General features: G+C 38.6%; 1 protein-coding gene across 1 annotated transcript in view; it reads left to right on the forward strand.

Moving 5' to 3' along the window:
• Positions 1–4594: 4594 nt before the first annotated feature.
• Positions 4595–19939, forward strand: part of LOC140152902 (dmX-like protein 2) — a 192556-nt gene continuing 177211 nt past the window's right edge. Inside the window, 1 exon segment of the mRNA XM_072175438.1 lies at positions 4595–4777. Within this exon segment, the coding sequence (XP_072031539.1) occupies positions 4691–4777 (87 nt within the window). The 5' untranslated portion in view covers positions 4595–4690.

The raw sequence follows: 19939 nt of genomic DNA on the forward strand, positions 1-19939 counted from the left end.
TGTGTGACAACTTGAAAATAATGTTTTCCAAACCCATCTGGGGTTCTTTAATCTTTATCCTACATGTGTTTTTTGTGGCCACTGGAACAACAGATACAGCATGCACTCTCAGAAATGAAGGACCGAAAAGAACCTTTTTACCCTCAAGTTACAGAACCGTAGAGGGCGCCATAGGACAGATATTAGAATATTTTTTCTGAGGGTGTTAGTTTCTTGAGTATCCAACTATCCATCCTTTGGCTCATCATTTTGGGTTGGCTTGATACAGCCCATGCAGCATGCCTGCAGTCAATAATGCTATCTTCAGTAGATAGCACGCCATCATGCACCGGGTAGCTGACTGACTCATATCTGATAGTATAGTATAAGGGGTGGTGCAATAATTATGTGTACCCCGGGGTGGTGAATTATAGAAGGGGGCAAAGGTTTTTTGGCAGGCCAAAAGGGGGGGCAAGCATTTGTTGGCAGGTCAAAAGGGGGTCAAGCGATTTTTGGCAGGTCGAAAGGGGGGCAAGCAATTTTTGGCACAGATATTTTGGGTACCGTTTCTATATTACGCCCTAAAAAGGCGTAGGAAAATGTTAGGAACACGTTCAAATATGCAAAATTTCCTGCTCGCATTATATGATAGTACAATATAAGGTTTTAAATTCGGGTTCCCCAAAATCTTGCATGTGTAAAGGGGGGGCAAAGATTTTTTGCATGTCGAAAGGGGGGGCAAAGGTTTTTGCACGTCGAAAGGGGGGGGCAAAGATTTTTTGGCACGGCCAAAGGGGGGGGGGGGAGCGATTTTTGGCAGACCATTTTGAGAATTCACCACCCGGGGGTACACATAATTATTGCACCACCCCTAATTCAACAGCGTCAATCTGCCTTGAAAAAAAAACAGGGGGTGGGGCAGTTGGCATGAATTGCCAAAAAGTAAGTTGAAAAGAACAACAAAAGGTGGCTCATTTTTGCTGATAAAAGCGTCACTGATGATAATAAAATATGCCCATTTTAGTAGGCCTACTCATCAGCCCGACAGAGCTACTCAGAGACTCAGAAGCGGGCTCAGAAGACATCCGAATTTGACTTTCTTGACTTTCATTTTTGTTTGTTCTTTTCTTAGTTCTTTCATTATCAGTGCAGGAAGAAATTTATTTTCAGATATTTAGTGCTGGACCATTACTGACTAACCTTTTGGCCTGAAATGGACATAGGCCTATCTCGAAATGCCACAAAGGTATGACCCCCAAGTGATGTGAACTTGCAATGAGAGAAAATGTAAAGAATATAATAAATTCTCCACCCGGGGTGACACTCACCGGTCAATAAGTTCATATCTCGAAAAGCCCGGCCGAGTACCGTCAGCCTCATAACAAAATTGCCTAAGTCATTTATTTCTACAGTCCATGATTTTAGACTCATTTTTACATGTTACTCAGCGATTTTGACACTGTTGAGTAATAAACCAATACATTGATCACCTTGGTCACAGCTTGGTCTTAATACAATGAAGTATAGTATGTACTTGTATTGTTGTAATAAAGATGGCAACCTGACAGCCTTGAGATGATAAAAAAAAAAGAGATGTAGGCCTAGGCCTAGGCCTATTCCACAAGTTCAATGCGGCTGCAACATTAATTTGGGTTTATTACTCAGAAAATCAAAATTGCGAATGAGTAACATGTATGACTTAGTCCCGTGACTCATGCAATTTTGCCCGGGAGGATGACGGTATATATTAAATAAATCAAAAATCAAAAATCTCCACCAGGGGTTTATAAGGGGCTGTGCAATAATTATGAGCCCTGGGGAGGTAAAATTTGGGGGGCAAGAAATTTTTGGCGAGCCGAAAGGGGGGGCAAGCAATTTTGGCAAGCTGAGAGGGGGGCAAGCAATTTTTGGCACGAATTCATGGGGCGCCTTTTCGCCAGCGCATAGGGCGCTGGTACATAATTCTGAGATGGGGTTTGTGTACACTAAAGATTAGCTAAGATTATAGCCTTCTTCTATTGGTATGAAATTTTTTTTTTACTTCTCGTGGTGGAAATGTTTTTGATGTCTGCTAATTCGATTTGCAAGGAAAAGAATGTATGTTTTGCCGTTTCAACGAACGAAAACGATTGAGTATTGCCAAAGTTATGTTTGAATTAATTATGACTTAAAAAGTTATCATAGGTTAGGCCTACACATATAAACATAAACTTGTTCAGCAATCAGCATATCAAAAAAAAATGACATGGTCAAAGCGGGGGAATGATCACGAGGTCATATCAGTGGACTACTGATAGCATGATGTTTGGTTGCCTGTGAGTGCATAATTGATATGTTGATAACAGATCTAATAATGTTGTGGAATCAAAATCTTCATTATATGGACCACATTGAAGTCAAAGTAATTATCTATCCTATCCTGTATCGTTTTATGGATAAAATTGACTCAAAATGTTATTGATGATATTATTGCTATCTTTAACATCAGTTTTGTCTTTTCAACGGGAAAAATCCGATTGAAAATAAAGTTTTTAGGGGCTAGCTATAATATTGAACAATATATCCCATATTTTGACATGCACTTATAGAAAATAAATAAATTATTGTCTTACTTTATAAATGATAAATACTGTAAAATGACACATAACTAAAGTGAGGCCAATTTCTATCTTTTTTTTATTTGATTCATAAAATTACATCAACAAAATGATTGAAGACTGAGAAAACACACAATGCAGACTACAGAATGGAGTAGGTAAGATGCCATGTCCATAGCTTTGCAGGAGTTTCGGACTAACAATCAACACATTCAAAAATACAGTTTAAAAGTGAAGATTGTAGTGAATGATCAGTCCTTTATCATGTGCTTGCCACTATCTACTTTATAGTAAACTATACATTGCGAAATAATATAAAATTATTTTAAAATAAAATGTGCATGTAAGTTGAGTTAACATAGCGAATTAACTAACAACTGCAGTGTATTTCTTGATTTTTATAATAAGCATGGGTAAAAAGCAGTAAAGACAAAAATACAGAACAATTTGGAGTAATGAATTAAAGAGTTGACAGGAGTTATAGGAGTTAATGTGTTTTGCTGTTTCAGTGTGCATGTTCTCACCATTGATGGTTTGGTGAACTGTCATGTAACATGGATGTAAGCGTGATCCTAAAAATGCCTTTCACGGTGACCCAAACTATTTACAAGACCTCTTCTGCATTGACGCTGGCCTTCCCTTTTAAAGGGAATTTTTATTAATAAAACGCTCTAAAAAGGCTTAGGAAAACAGTACGGAAACGCTTAAATATGCAAATTTTCCTGCTCGCTGCACTCGCAACATACATCTAGACATTTAAGGTTTGCAATTTGGGATCCAAAAAATTTGGTATGTTCAAGGGGGGGGGGAAGAATTTTTGGCGAGCCGAGAGAGAGGGGGCAAGCGATTTTGGCGGGCCGAGAGGGGGGGCAAGCGATTTTGGCGAGCCGTACCCCCGGGTGGGGGCTCATAATTATTGCACAGCCCCTAAGGCCCCGGCCTAATGCTGGTTTCATACCCGGGTTTCATACTACCCTGCCGCTGAGCGGCGTGGCGCACGCGTATTATCAAAGCTTGTCATTGGTTGAAACGCCCTGCCGCTTGCCGCAGCGGCAAGCGGCAGGAAAGTATGCTGGAGGCTTTAGGCTCTGCTGGCCAAAATTCCTTATTTTGGGTCCATGCGAAGTCCCAAGAAAGTATGACCCCCTGGTGACAGTGGCACACAGTGTCATCGACCCTATATCTTCATGGCAGGAATCGCCATGGTAGGTTAAATCCACAGCCACGATTAGCCATTTGGTTCAAACCTTTAAAGCTCTTTAGAATTAATAATTAGCCGAGGGACATAACTAAGGCTACTCACAATAGCTGGGTAATTGATCTTGGTTGTGCGTGAATAAGCTTGTATTAAATATACCCCATTGAAGTCAATGGTCATCGACTTTTATACTGCCTACAGTGAGTGCAGCTGTACTACACGCTGTAGTCCATACAGGGTATTACACTATTTACAGGACCAACGCAATATAAAATGGGCAGATTTTGAGTTCAAAGCGCACGGCCAATTTTCAAAGCGCATTCTAGCGACTATCATATCTGTTCAACACGTATTTTCGAGTGTATAAGACCACATCTGGTTTCTTGAGAAAAATTCATTTGCGGGAGAAATTCATCAATTTCTAACCCAGTATTCGAAGATTTTCGTCTGATATCAAAATCGTGCATAGCAATTCACGTGTATCGATCCCGTGTATTCATTTTAGTGTCCCTGCTCCACTAAATAATTATTAGCCAGGCGGTGTCGGTGTGTGGCATACCACAATACTGCCGAAGCCCCATGGTTCAGCTATGGTGCGGTAACCGCTCTAGATGACACCAGACCTATCGAACAAATTACAGGTGGTTTCCTTGTTTGTGGTGGGTGATGAGTGATGACGATTGGTGATGAATTGATATCTCATCCAACTGTCTATTCAATACAGACAAGTCAAGGTACTGAACGTAGTCTCTTGCTATGAGGCTGTTGAAAGATCGCTCACTTTGCATCATGGGATCGGTCAATTTACGATAGCAGAAAAACATGGCCGCTACGTGATGGAATATCGGCAAGTGGTGCCAGTGTAGAAATCCATGTTTTTAGCAGAAATGCTTAGTAATAGACCTACACAGTAAATATGAATCGTCACCAAGTTCTTACGGGTGCATTGAACCCAGGAGATAGCTGTTTTGCTGTCGGGTATGTCGAGGGAATCCCTTTTACGGTAAGTGTACTCGTACATTTGACAGCAGCAAAAACACTATTGAAAACACGGTAAAGTAGGCGTGTACGACTCCGACTGTAATCATGGTCATGCAGCTATTTTGATTTAAATTACACTTGCTTGTAGAGCAGAGAGAATGACGCTTTGTTTTACCATTTTAGCGTATACACAGGTTAAACACGGAAGTAGGGTTGTGATTCATTATCATTAATTTAGAGCTATATTAGTCGGGATTATGCACTTTCAGTTTCTCACGCGTTTGAACGGGAATTGGATTGCGTACTTTTTCGATGTCTACTAGTCTAGTGAGCAAATTTCTTCAATATTTTGAGAAAATGATGTCAAATTTTCTATTCTATATTGTTTGGTAATAATGTCTTTTGCCAATAGTATGTTTAAAGTTGTAATTTTGTGGTTTTGATCGCAAAGATCGGATATTTTCGTTCGATTCAATTCTGAACCCTTCATAAGGGTGCCGATTTCGCAGAACTTTGACGATAATTTTGCCTTTTTGACACTAAAATGCATTCGATCCTTAATTTTGTTTCAACCGAGTCTTAAATTAGCAAGCACAATAAGGTTGGTACCACTTTTATATACATTGATAAAGATTTTTTCAAGTTTCTAACTTGGCGCAAATCGTTAAGTGTGTATTTCCCATTGACATCCAAAATGGGAAATACGAGTCTGATGGACATACTTCTACTTCTACGTAAATTCTGGGTAGACCATACATGGTATCACGCCCAGCGGTGCAACTTCACATCCGGTGCAGAACAGACAAAATCACAAAATCACTCCCACCACCGATGACGATGATATAAATCACAAAACTCACGACGAAGGGTGCAAAAATATATACAGTGAAGACTTGGTGCAGGACTAGTTGAGTGACGCAGCTGCTGGAACAACTGAGCCCATGTACAGCTCAGATTGATCACTGGAAACCAGCTGCTGGATCTTGGTTTTGAACGTTTGGCTTGATGTTGAAGTCACTATAGAAGCAGGAAGTTTGTTCCATACTGGTATGGTTGCTGGTAAGTAGCTGTTCTTGTATACTTCTGTTCTTGCTCTGATGATCTTATACTGCTCCTCATGCGTCCTTCTGGTTTTGATGGAGGGTGTGTCTTGTGGTATGTAGTGAGATGGTATTTGGACAGAGACTTCCTGGTTATGGATCTTGTAAAACAGAGTCAGTCTTGATGCCAACCTTCGTTGCTGTAGTGTTGGAAAACCCAAGTCGGCTCTCAAAGCAGTGACACTTGATCTTCTGCGGTAATTCCCTGTGATGAACCGGACGGCCTTTCTCTGGACTCTTTCTAAGCTGTTGATATCCGTTGATGGTATGGGTCCCAGATTGTAGCAGCGTACTCGAGGGTCGGGCGAATTAAAGAAGTGTATGCTTGTGTCCGGACCTTCTGAGGGCACTTGTACAGATTTCTCTGCAGGAAGTTTAGAGTTCTCTGCGCTTTGCCGGATACATTTTGAATGTGATGCTTCCAGTCCATACTTGATGCCAACTCCACTCCAAGATAAGGATGGTGGTCTGTTGATTTCAGCTCAGTACCCAACATCGTGTAGCTTGAGTTGATGATCTTTCTTATTTTAGCAACACGAAGAAGGGAGCATTTGGCAGGGTTGAATCGCATTTGCCATTTGGTGGACCAGTCAACAAGTTTATTTAAATCATTCTGAAGAGCATCTGTATCGGCTTTGGATGAAATGTGCCTATATATGAGGCGTCATCAGCGAATAATCTGATGGTAGAAGATGTTTCTTCTCCGATGTCATTTACAAATAAAATAAACAGCAAGGGGCCAAGAACTGTGCCCTGTGGCACACCTGAGATGACATCGACTTCCTCTGATTTCTCTCCCTCAATCACTACAGTTTGTTTTCTTGATGTTAACCAGTTCCTAATCCATGTATGGGTTTGACCACGAATGCCATACCAGTTAAGTTTATAGAGCAATCTTTGGTGTGGTACAGCATCGAATGCCTTAGAAAAGTCTAATATAAGGCAATCCATTTGCTCACGGTTGTCCAGGCTTCGTGTAAGGTCTTCTACTGTTCCAAGCAGTTGAGCCTCACAGCTGTGTTTCTTCCTGAACCCGTGTTGCGAGGTACTCAGAATGTTGTTGTCATCTAAATACCCTCTGATGCTGCTAGCAAGAACATGCTCCATCAACTTACAGGTCACACTGGTGAGCGACACCGGATGGTAGTTGGCAGGATCATTTCGCTCCCCTTTCTTGAAGATGGCAGAGATATTTGCTAACTTCCAGTCTGCTGGGACATCACCTGTTCTTAAGGACTGGGTGAATATTTCCTTAAGTATGGGGGCCAACGTAGAAGCAAATGTCTTTAGCATCCACGTAGACACCTGATCTGGTCCTACCGCCTTCTTTGGATTTAGCGCAGTAAGCAGTTTTTCAATCCCATTAGTTGTAATTTCAATGTCTGGCATAGTAGCATGCTTACTAGGTCCCTTACTTGGCAGATGGGATGTGCTTTCAGAAGTAAAAACTGAACGGTACTGTTCAGATAGGGCCTCAGCCTTTTGTTTAGGTTGGCTCACTAATCTGTTTTTGTACAGCAGAGGTGGAATTCCAATTTTGTCAATTTTCAAGGACTTCACGTAACTCCATAATTTCTTGGCTGGATTACCTGTATCTTCTTCAAAGACACCTTCAATATATTCATCATGGGCATGTTTCAAGGCAGTCTCAACTTCCTGTTTTAAGTTCTTATAATCAGCAAGGTCATTTCTGTCGCCAAACTTTTTCCATCGTCATATCTCCGCGCGTCTTTTCTTCATGAGATGCTTGATGTTATTATTCATCCAAGGCAAGTTCCATCTTCCGAGAGGCGTTTTGTAGGTATATGTTTGTTCATAGCATCTTGCAAAGCCTCCTTGAAGCACTCCCAATTATCAGAGCAGGTCTTTTTCTCAGTGGAAGAGTGAAAATTGTCTGAAAAATCCTGCAGATCTTCCTCAATTCCCTTCAAGTTTGCTTTTTTTGTAGATGTGAACAGTTCTAGGCTTTTTCTTATTTGTTTGGACATTTGTTTCACAGTTAGCAGTCACTGCCTCGTGGTCGCTCATGCCAGGCACAACATTTACACCCTGGACACTGTCAGGCACATTGGTGAAAATTAGGTCAAGGATGTTTCCTTTCCTGGTTGGTTTGTGGACTTTCTGTTCAAGGTGCAAGCTATCCACCAAATCCAGCATAGATTCATTTACAAGCCGACCATACTGTGGGTTTTCACTGATACTGTGGTTTTGCCAATGTATAGATGGTAGATTGAAGTCACCACATAATATTAGTTTTGGAATCTTTCCATGGTGAAACAGTTTTTCCAGATCACCCTGAAGTGCCACAAGGGGAGCATGATCACGAATTGGTGTTCTGTAGAAGGAGGCTGTATAAATCGGGTTGCATTTCCACACCTCGATCTTGAGCACCACCAACTCAGAGTCTTTCCCTATGCCTTTCACTTCATTAACCACCATATTGTCCCGGTATGCAATAAACACGCCACCGCCATTTGCATTGCGATCTTTTCTTTTCACTAGATACCCTTCCGGAAACACCTCTGAGTCTGTGTAAGAGCTGTCTAATTTTGACTCTTGACCCAAGATGATATCTGGTTTTTCAGTGTCAATGATGGTAGCTAAGAAACTTTGGCGTTTCTTCCCTTTCAGGCCCTGGCAATTAATTGTCATAATTTTCAGTTCCTTTTTCTTGACTTTGGATTTTGACTTAGATTTTGATTTCTGCTTTGTACCAGTTGGTCCTGCATAACTGCATGATTCACTTCCATCCTTATTTTGATGATCTTTGGATTTTGGGCTGCTGGTACTTAATGGTATACTATTACTCGAGTTTGGAAAACATTCTGAGCTTGAATCAAGTTCTGATATAGAGTCATAAGGGTTTTTATCAGCAAGATTACTTTCATCGAAGAAGCTGTCACTGAAGTTTGGGAGAGCACAATGGGGGCATATCCATGTAAAATGATCTTGTTTCAGAAATTTCTCATACTGCTTTGCTGTAACATCACCACACCTGATGTGTACCCAAAAGCCACATTCATCGCACTCCAAACCTCTGTGACTCTTGGCTACGGACGATCACAAATGCCACAAGGGAACTTGGTCGGGCCTGGGTTTAACTGCACGTCACCACCAAGTAAGATTATTAGCATGAACGGCGTCCATGAGACTCAGCGAGTCTAAGCTATATCGAGATTCTATTCAGTTGATGTTGGTTTGTCTTGTCAAGAATAGTACACATTGGTTTTCACGTATACATTTAACACGATATAGTGGATAGTGATATAAGACAGTGAGCGCGCCGACATGCAACAACGGTATGCTTGTAGATCCTCAATGATGGCACGATAATGTGTTTGTGTAATACATGCAAATGACATGTGCGCGAATTTAAGAACGCAATTCGGCGGCTTGGAAACAACAGTGACAGGGTCCGGATGTAGTTTACATTTAATAGTAATACAAAAGTAGCTTGGCTTTTTCTGGAAAAAAGCACCATTACTGAATTACTGAATAAGAATGAGAATAAATAGGATTTTGTCTTAAAAAATGTTGTCTATCCAATATTTTGTCATAATGGATGGGCAGTGGGCTGGCCAACATTTTTATCATAGATAGTGGATACCGGCTGCACCGGCATCCACTACTCAAAATGTCGACCAGCCAATCATCAATGCATATTGGACAGGCAAAAGACAAAATCCAATCTTTTGTTCTCTAGATAAATGATAGGTATTTTTGTTTAATTACCGTACTAGATCCTCTCTACCGTGTGATAGACGACAGGCAGGTCCAATATTTTGAGTAGTGGATGCCGGCGCAATTCTTAGTCAGTTTATTATTTTAATAACTGTAAACTATATTTTAAAGCAAAAACTAAGTTACCCTCATAAAAACTCCCCAAAATGAACAAAACTTACAACTTCACAAATACATTCTGTTGCATGTACTGCTAGCATGTTAAATACATTCTGTTGCATGTACTGCTAGCGTGTGCGCATATTCCATACAGTCTAGACTCGCTGAGTCTCATGGACGCCGTTCGTCCACTGAGACTCGTTTTTCCCATTTTGTGTGTGAAAATGATTTACACGCTTAAGACTTTGCGCCGCTCTTTCATTTTAACAAATTTCTTTGAAATTTGGACGATGCATATAAAACTGTACTCATATAAGAATCAGAAACTTAACTAGGATTCTTACCAAATTCTTGAAACATAATATCATTTGGAATTTGGCGAATAAAGATGATTTAAGAAGCCGCTTCTCTCCCGCAAGATCCAACAAAAATGATCACGAATGAAAATGACAAATTTCACTGCTGGCGTGACTAAAGTTTTGACCAGAGGGCTGACAGTAAATTTTGCTGATCCCTCCTTCTTTTCTATGTCGATTTAACACACGATTCCCGCTGTTGTTTTGGTTCCAATAAAATAGCCTAAATCCCAAGGCCCCGATCTCGAAACAATAAACATGGCGGAACAAGCACAACCCGATGACCGTGCGTAAGCAGTTGTAGGACTGGTTGATTAAGTTACGTGAAAACACATCATTGATCAGCATCAATCTCTGCACAGCCAATTGCGTCGATACTAACCTACCACCTGCCTACGACAAAAACAAACGAGACGAAGAACTGAGCAACCATTTTTGTCCTGAAAAATGCTTCATCGTGACGATCAGAAACGCCAAAAATTTTTTTTTACTACGCTGGATATTGTTCTGGAATCAAAGTACATGTAAGGATCAAATTTGAAGGTAAATAGGCCAAATATTGCAAGAAAATCTACTCACTAGGACGCTAGGGACTACGCAGCGAGTACACGGCTATAGGGAAAACCAATAATCTAGACTAATACAGTCAGTCTTCTCTGAAGTACAAAGTACCGACGCAGACGCACACATTGTGCCGACTTTGAAGGCACACATACCTGCAGCAGAAACGCAGCACTGCGCACTATTTACGCGCTGTATACACGCGCGTTGTTACTTTGTACTTCAGAGTGGACAGACTGTACTAGTCTACGCAAACAACACGATACATACGCGCACCTCTACAAGCGTGTTACACGTTATCAACACTTATTATGACGTGGGGTCGTCTACAGCCTGATAGGCACCCGAAATCATGCGATTGTCCAATCAGATTATGTGGAGCAACGGTGACCCTACAAACTAGACCACTCCAACTGACTAAGAATTCCCCATGCCTTAGCATTTGGATACTTACTTTAAAACTATATATAATCGCAGGCTACATTGTATGCATAATTCACATTTCTGAGGTCCAACTCAGTCTGCAATACAATGGCAATGCCAATGTCAATGATGCTACAAAATGTATATTGATTGATAGTCCATCATTTATCTGTTGGCCATTTGAATATGAAGACGTGAGAGAGAGTTGATATCATACATCATGCACTGCAATCTACATGACTACATCCTCCGTCTGTGTAGCGTAGTGCTCAGTAATACTTTCCCGGGATACTTCAGACAAAGTGACAGTCAATGTTACATGTATTTTGTAATGTAAGCTAACATTGTTGCAAGGATTACCAGGGGAGTTCATTCGGGGATATTAAATTCACCTGTCACTTGTATGATGCACTATAAGACCCCGGGAAAGGTGCATCATGGGTGGGTCATTTATCATTGTTGACGCAAGGTATCAGTCACAACATAGAGATATTTAGGTGCAGTGTCCGAAATAAGGAAAATATGGAGGTTATCCCGAGGATAACTAAAGCATAAATTCTGCTTGTCCTCAATACATTTTGGTTGTCCCCAAAATGTGTCATACTTTTGGAGGTAAAATATAGTGGTTGTCCAGGGGATAAGTACATAGCTCAATAAGCAATATGGTTGTCCCCAGTGATTTTTGGACAAGAGGACAAGAGGATAAGTGCTTATTTCGAACACTGTTTAGGTGTGTCAATGTCAATTACTCTACCTGGGTGTGCGTCAAATGTCCGTCATCAGGGATTTCACTAGCTTTACAAAAGCAACATTTCAAAACTCGGCCGTCCATAATATTATAAATAAAATAAATGCTCATTAATCACTAGTTGAAATTAAGTTTCATCTTCTCCTTAAAAAAATCCCATCATCCCCTCAAAAAATATGTTTGAGTACTATCGGCATGCGGCAGAACTGGGGTTTAAATATTTTCAAACTGCAATATCTAGCGATCCACCAATCATTGTGGGATAAAAATAAATGGCACCTTAGTTTGTAAATATTGGGAATGTGCATCTTTTTGCATTGGATAAATGATGCACCATTCCCGGGGGTCATATAGAGCATCATACAAGTGACAGGTGCATTTAATATCCCCAACTGAACTGCCCTGGTAATCCTTATGTTAACTTGACTGTCACTTTGTCTGAAAGTTGTGATCGTGAATTTGTGATGCAGATGAATTTAGAATGTGAAGCGGTCACCTTCTGCACATGCGCTACATGTACATGTAGGGCCCTGAAACTCTTTACGCATGAACATGTGTAATGTCAGCAAATAATTATGGTGTTGTACAATGGTGTACACATAAGAAAGTAAATTCAGCAACTTTTCAAATCAGTTTACACACTTTAACTTGGATTTTTGAAAAATCTTACCGGATGAATAAAAAGTGATTCTAAATTTCTAAATTCTTCTAAGTATGTAACATAATCTGACGTTTGCTTTGTACAAAATTATGCATCAAAATATTACATTGAACGTTGCCAAATTTGCCAATGGTGGATCATGTTGTTCTATTCAGCGATCGCCAAATGGATCGCTTATATCCTAAGGACATGGAAAATGCGTGATGCGCAAAAAATGATGAAAATTGCGCATTTTGGGTACAATCATGCATTTTACATGTAGGTCTGACTGTGAATTTTAAGATTTGCCCAAAATAAACATTTTTCAAGTACTCATTTTCCAAAAACCTGAAGTTTTCACTAAAATCAAAGAATCCATAATGATATGCAACACAATCCATGTTAGAAAAAGTACGGTATAGAAAATAGGCTGTAGCAAAAATTTGCAAGAAAATATAGAGGAAAAACTTTAACATTTTTTTAATATTGTATATATATTTGAACTTTTTTGGGAGAAAATTCATGCATTTTGGTAAAAAATGCGCACATGCATTTTACTCTCAAAAATAGCGCATTTTCCCTATGCTTAGCTTATCTCTGACATACATAATGATTCTGATGTGACCCAGTTTTTACTCGATAAACGGCACACATGACATGTGTCAATCAGTGCAAGAGAGCACTGTTCTGTAGTAAGTTGCTGTAAACTTTTGACAAGAACATCCTTTACTACGTATACGTACGTATGCCTTGTATTCACTGTGGTAAACTCGCTTTAATGTCTCTGATTGGCTGCTGACGCGATCTGCTGTTGTAGAGTCACTGAACGTGTTGTTATTAGTTCCGCCTTGTCAACATCGCGGAAGTACGCTCTTGTCAAAAATTTACAGGAATTTACTATTCATGTAGTATTACTTGCTGGAAGAGAAGGACACTTGTTTACATAAATAGAACATACATAACACAATGTAAACATGGGAGTGGGGTTCTGATCGGTTAATCAATCGTCTCACAGTCAAAATGTTGGTCGGCGCAGAGCAGCACTCAAAGGGAACACAAAGCTCTACTGCATATATGTTGCTCGTTAGCAGGGACACATGTGTCAATCAGACCAAGAGAGTGCCATTCTGTAAGCCAGTCCCCTGGTTTCTGTCAACCATCTAGTCTGAACCAGGAGACAATTTTTGGCAGAAAAGTGGTCTGGCTGACTGTTGACTTCCATAACAAAGTGGTCTGGCTGACTGTTGACTTCCATACAAGATTCCAACATTGCCCATGGATTTGGAACTAAACTTCCCCTTGGATAAGTGTTAATTTATTTTAACAGTTTGATGCTACATACGTGTTATGCAAAAAAGTATGGCATGTGCCACTTTTGGTACAATATTAAAGTTAAACTAACAAATGATAAGTTTGAATTGGACTGGCTCCTTGGGGATTTGAAGTGGCCCCAAGTTTGCATAAAATCTTTGTGAACCAGGAGCCACATTGGCCTGGTTCTAAGGCTTTCACGTTTAATAGTGAAGTACATCTGTCTGAGCTCTTACAAACATTGTTAGTCCCCCTGGCTTTAGCCATGAGGGGGATATTGCGATAGTGTATTCCTTCTGTATGTATGTAGGGGTGTGTACAAAATGTAGGGGTTTGTGTGTATGTACATGTTATACGTCTGTGGTCATTTTCACGGTAAAGGGTGTAACTTTGGATTTTTAACATTTTAATCCGTAGTGTTCTAATAAAGCCACAGAATTCCATGATTTTTGGCCACATAAGTCATCTAGTTAGCAGCTACCTTGGGTAGCATAATCAGCTTTGGGAGTTACTATGTTCAGTTTTAGCAGGCTTAAATGTACTTAATATTGCCATTTTGAAAAACTATAAAAACAGTAACATTTTTGTAAAACCCTGTGTTTTCTTCAGTTAGTTCATGGATAATTTTTCTTATCCTGAAAGTACAGTCATATGTTCAGTAAACACTGCCACATTAGATTTGATTGTGAACAGCCCTGTATTTTTGAGAATCGGACTTCGATATTTGTCGCTTCGAGGCTTCATTTTCCGTTAACAATTGTTAACAAACTTTGTGGGTGTAGCTTTGGTTCATAATTCTTGGTTATTTCTTCACTTCTTCTTGATTCATAACAGTTGTTATCTTAACTTGAAATGGGTAACAAAAATTAGTCGATTTGCAAGCTTTTAAAATTTTTATAAAATCTTGACTTCAAAGAGCCGTTTTTCCGTTAACTTTTTGAAGCCTCCGAAACAAACTGTTCAGCAAGCTTGTGCAAATATAAATAAAAGAGCTCATCCAATCTATTTATCAAAATGTAGCAAAGTAGATCCTCAAGTCACATGTTTTTAAATCGTGGAGATATATATCACCGTTTGAAAATGGGACCCAATACAAACTTTCCGTTAACAATTGAAGCCTCCGAAACAAATGAAGTCTCCGAAACAACAATAAGATTAATTATCATCTATGCATATCTAAATTGTTGTGTTTCATACTGATATCTGCATTGTAATTATTACTTGATATGTGCAGAATGTCATAAATTAAAAAAAATTTTGACATTATGGTTAATGTTTGAAAAATATACTGCTACCCAAAAAAGCCTGTTTCGGAGGCTTCACATGCAAAAAACACCATACTTAACAAATGGGTGAAAAAATTAACATGTGATAAATCTACAATATCTGCCCCATAGGTGCATCATGGTCCATCAATTAAGAGTAATTTCAAGCATCTATTTCAGGAAAACGCTACATTTATTGCAATTCCTAAGCCGTTTATCCCATTTCATTTCAGTTTTATTTTAAAAGATAAAAAGGTTGCAGATCAATCTGTAAACAACTTATGTCCTCAAAGATACCAAGAGCAAAACGAAAATGGGAAGTAAAATTAAATAGTAGCTTTTCAGATGATGAATGGAAGGTATATTCTTTGTTGCCATTTAAATGTACAATGGATACAAAATTACGGTGGTTTCAGTACAGAATTTTAAATGGAATTCTTACCACAAATACATTTATGTTTATAATTGGCAAAAGAAATGATAATATATGTACTTTTTGCAACAAGGAACCCGAAACGATAATTCATCTTTTATCAGATTGTAAAAAGGTTAAACCCATTTGGTCTCAGCTCGAAACCTGGTGTTTACAAAAACTCGGTATACCTATCACATTCAACCGAAATCATATTCTTTTCGGGACAGATTTAGGAAAACTAAATAGTGCTATCAATTTAATTCTCATTCTAACTAAGTTTTATATATACAGAAAAAGATGCCAAAATTCGACCCTTTCTTTTATCCCTCTTCAGAAGGAAATAGAATATTATCATAAATTGGAAAGATTCATTCTTTTAAAAGATTCAAAATACCGAGTTTATCAAAATAAATGGCAGGTTTGGAAGGGACTTTTCAACTAAACATTTTCTTATTGTAAAAGCTAGACAAATCAAATGCTATATAAATATGTATGTGAGAGTGTGTGTGTGCTGGTACTGTTTATGTACTGGTACTGTTTATGTATTGTTTAATATTTAAAAAATACCTGGTGTATAGAAATCAAAATTTCTGTATTTATCTGAGTAAACTATGATTGTAAAATGTACACTGGAAAAAAAAAAAGAAAAAAAAAAAATTAAAAAAAAAAAAAAAAAAAAAAAAAAAAAATATCTGCCCCATAGAATCATTGATTCAATATACACAAGAAAATAACAGCTTAGATGATCCCAACACTGTTGTTTTCAAAAAAACTACTTCTGCTATGTTTAACAATTGTTAACATGAAGCCTCCGAAAAAAAAAAATGACTTGCTGTGATAATTTACTTTTTGTCACAACTGAAATTCAATACTTAGAAGCAAAGCATGAAAATTGGTAATTGTGATATTTTTTACCTATTTTTTTATGTCAACTTGTAGTGGTTAGCCAAATATTTTACTTTTATGATCACCTGTGTTGTTAACTGAAGCCTCCAAACACAAATCGCTTGAATTGCCAATTCTAAAAATAACTCCAATTTCTGTGAAACTTGGCTGGGAGGTTCCTTTCATCAAGTAGTATTTGTACAGGAAGTTAGACATTCAAATTATTTTAGGAACCCAATTAAAACTTAAAAAATATGTTTAAGGTTTGGAAATTTCCATTGTAAATGACACTTGATGTTAACAAATTTCAAAACTGCAATTACAAACATAGCAAAACATGGTGTAAAATTTAACTTATATCTGTTGACTTACTTTGGAATGGGATTTCACATGAATTCCAGCTTTCATGTCATAATTTTCTGAGGTTATGTAAAATAAATTTTTTCTTAGATTTTAACCAAAATGTTATGGAAATGTCAAATTTTTTATTAGAAATCAAAAGGTTTAAGCATTGAAACATTATTTTACTGGAATTTAAGTTGCTTCTATGCATGATTTCAGTAAACAGAAACATATTTAAGTGGTTTGAAATTTTGACCCAAAAAATCAAAAGTTACACCCTTTACTGTGAAAATGACCATGTTCCATTTTGGTTAGGTTTTGCCTTCCGCCTATTTTCTCGGAGACTAGGGGTCGCACGTTCCTCAAACTTGGTGGGTGGGTGCATCTTGACCCGAGACAGAACCGGTTTGTATTGGTTAGTGGGTCAAGGTCACTCATCGTCACTGAGGTCATCCAGGGGTCATCTGAGGTCAACTAGTAAAAACTGTTGTATGGGCATGAAACTTGGTGGGTACAGTCAACATTTAAAGCCAAATTTTAAAGCCAAATTTTTGGAAGGTTATTTCGAGGTCACCAGGGGTCATCTGAGGTCAAATTAGTAAAAACTGTCGGATGGGCATGAAACTTGGTGGGTACAGTCTACATTTAGAGCCAAATTTTTGGAAGGTCATTGCGAGGTCACCAGGGGTCATCTGAGGTACATGTTTATTGACCGCCCAGCCAGGGGGATCGCGTGGTTCGAGAACCGCCTATTTTTGTATATGTTGTAGCATAGACAGTGGAGAGTATATGGTTGTAGCTTGTACTAAACCTACTCTTCCAAATTTTTCATTCCTCCTCACTCAAATTTAGCGAAGTGTAGTATAATCATAGGAAAACTGAAATTCCACATGTATGTTGTTGCTGTTGTTGTTGTTGTTGTTGTTGTTGTTGTTGTTGTTGTTGTTGTTGTTGTTGTTGTTGTTGTTGTTGTTGTTGTTGTTGTTTACTGACATGTTTCAAAAACTGCTGACCATATCAAATTTAGCTAATGGTACTGGATGGAATGAGGTAGGAAATATTCTCCGGTTTTATGGTGCACTGCAATTAATATAATGTTAAAAATATACATTTTGATGATATTTGTTGCAGTCTACATGCGTGATACTGTTTAGGTTTGTACTAACTTGCATTCTGCGCGATTTGGTGCATATTCGCGAAATTTCTCGCATGAAATTTGCCTTTTGATGAAGCAAAGGGGTTTTCACACGCGCAACATTTTTCAGGAATTTTTGTCACTTTGATTGCCAATTTTTTGTTACATAATATACATGATATATGGACTGGAGTAAAAATAAGTTGCATGAAGTAGGCTCCTTCTGTTATTCAGCATCCCTATTCATTTCCATGTTCGTGATTTCTTCCGGGTTTCACAAACTTATTCAGATATGGTCAAGCTTCCGTAAAAGTTCAAAATTCTGCAAGTTTTTATTCCCACGAAACGTGAATGTAAAATGGTGCCCCATTTAATTAGGTTCCTTTCCACCAATACTACAATTCCTGTGCGCTAAAAATTGGCGATCACAAACGTCACATGACCTAATGACGTTTTGCTATATCATCATCATCAGGCCTCAAAATAAGCCAGAATTTCTGAGGGCCATTTGGACCCTTCATCTTAAATGTTTGAGGGCCCTTACAAATTTTTGTGGGTCTGAATTTGGACCACTGATTTTAACCTATATGTGACCCCACAAAAAATTGAGTAAATATGGTAAATTTAGTAGTGAGTAATTGTAAGTAATTAGGTACAGTAGGCCTACTTTTAAAATTAATACATGAAGAAGTATGGGAAAGAAAGAAGCCCAAAAGAACAAAGAAGCAGCTCTTTTTAGAGTGTACCGTATTGTATTCCTTCTGTATGTATTTAAATGTGTATAATATGTATGTTCCATTTTGGTTAGGTTTTGCTTTGGGCCTATTTTCTCGAAGACTAGGGGTCGCACGTTCCTCAAACTTGGTGAGTGGGTGCATCTTGACTCGAGACAGAACAAGTTTGTATTGGTTAGTGGGTCAAGGAAGGTCACCTGAGGTCATCCAGGGGCAGCTGAGGTCAAATTTACTATCGTATGGGCATGAAACTTGGTGGGTACAGTCAACATTTAGAGCCAAATTCTTGGAAGGTCATCAGGGGTCATATGAGGTCAAACTAGTAAATTTTTAAAAGGCTAATTTCAGGGTCACCAGGGGTCATCTAAGGTCTAATTAGTAAAAACTGTCGGATGGGCATGACACTTGGTGGGTACAGTCAACATTTAGAGCCAAATTCTTGGAAGGTCATCAGGGGTCATATGAGGTCAAATTAGTAAAACTGTCAGATGGACATGAAACTTGGTAGGTACAGTCAGGGTACAGTCTAGATTTAGAGCCAATTTTATTTAGTTTGTGTGGGAGATGTTCAAAGTTAGTCCAGGGTGGGTGGGAGGGGGGTTGTAGTTCAACTTGGTGGGTGGGTGGATTAGGTATGGGTACTAATTGGTTACATTTTACTGACCATCCAGCCAGGGGGATCGTGTGGTTCGCGAACCGCTATTGTTTATGGTAAATAATGGTAAAACAAAAACCATGTGATTCGTGCTTGATAACTAACGTTCTAACATTAATATAAGGCATTAAAAATAATGTTGTGATTGCTGGAGACTTCCTTTAATTTACATGTAATGTAACTGGAATGTACATGTAAGGAACAATTTAGGGCAACTGCAATGAAATGCTGTCTACATACGTGTATACTTTTATTATTTATATAAACATGCAGGTCATTGAACACATACACTAAGTACTACAGATCATTGAGTAAATCGCTGAAGGATATTAAAGACATTAGGAAATCTAATGAAGCAATATTAAAGCATATCTTCAAACCAGATGTGCATATTACGCTCTTATTCAGTGGGAGCGGTCTAGTTCTTATATCTGATTAAAGACAATCACATGATTTCGGGTGTCATCTATTAGGCCCTAGATGACCCTACATCATCACAAGTATTGGTAATGCGTAATATGCTTGTAGAGGTGAGAGTATGTAGCGCATTCTACGCGTACTGTAAAAGTGGAAATTTTCGCGCTGCATTTATTTTTACGCTTTTCACGGTTCCGAGCTGCTACCGTGAAAATAACAACGCACTAATATATTCCTTTTGTGTATAGGTCAATGTAAGGAAACTTAGAATCACAAATTTAAAAACAAGGGAAATAGTTCAAAATTGGCCAAGTGTGAAAAATTAATTTGTGCGAAAATTTCCACTCTTACAGTAAT

This window comes from Amphiura filiformis, chromosome 5 (assembly GCF_039555335.1).
Source record: "Amphiura filiformis chromosome 5, Afil_fr2py, whole genome shotgun sequence".
Classification (NCBI taxonomy): Eukaryota; Metazoa; Echinodermata; class Ophiuroidea; order Amphilepidida; family Amphiuridae; genus Amphiura; species Amphiura filiformis.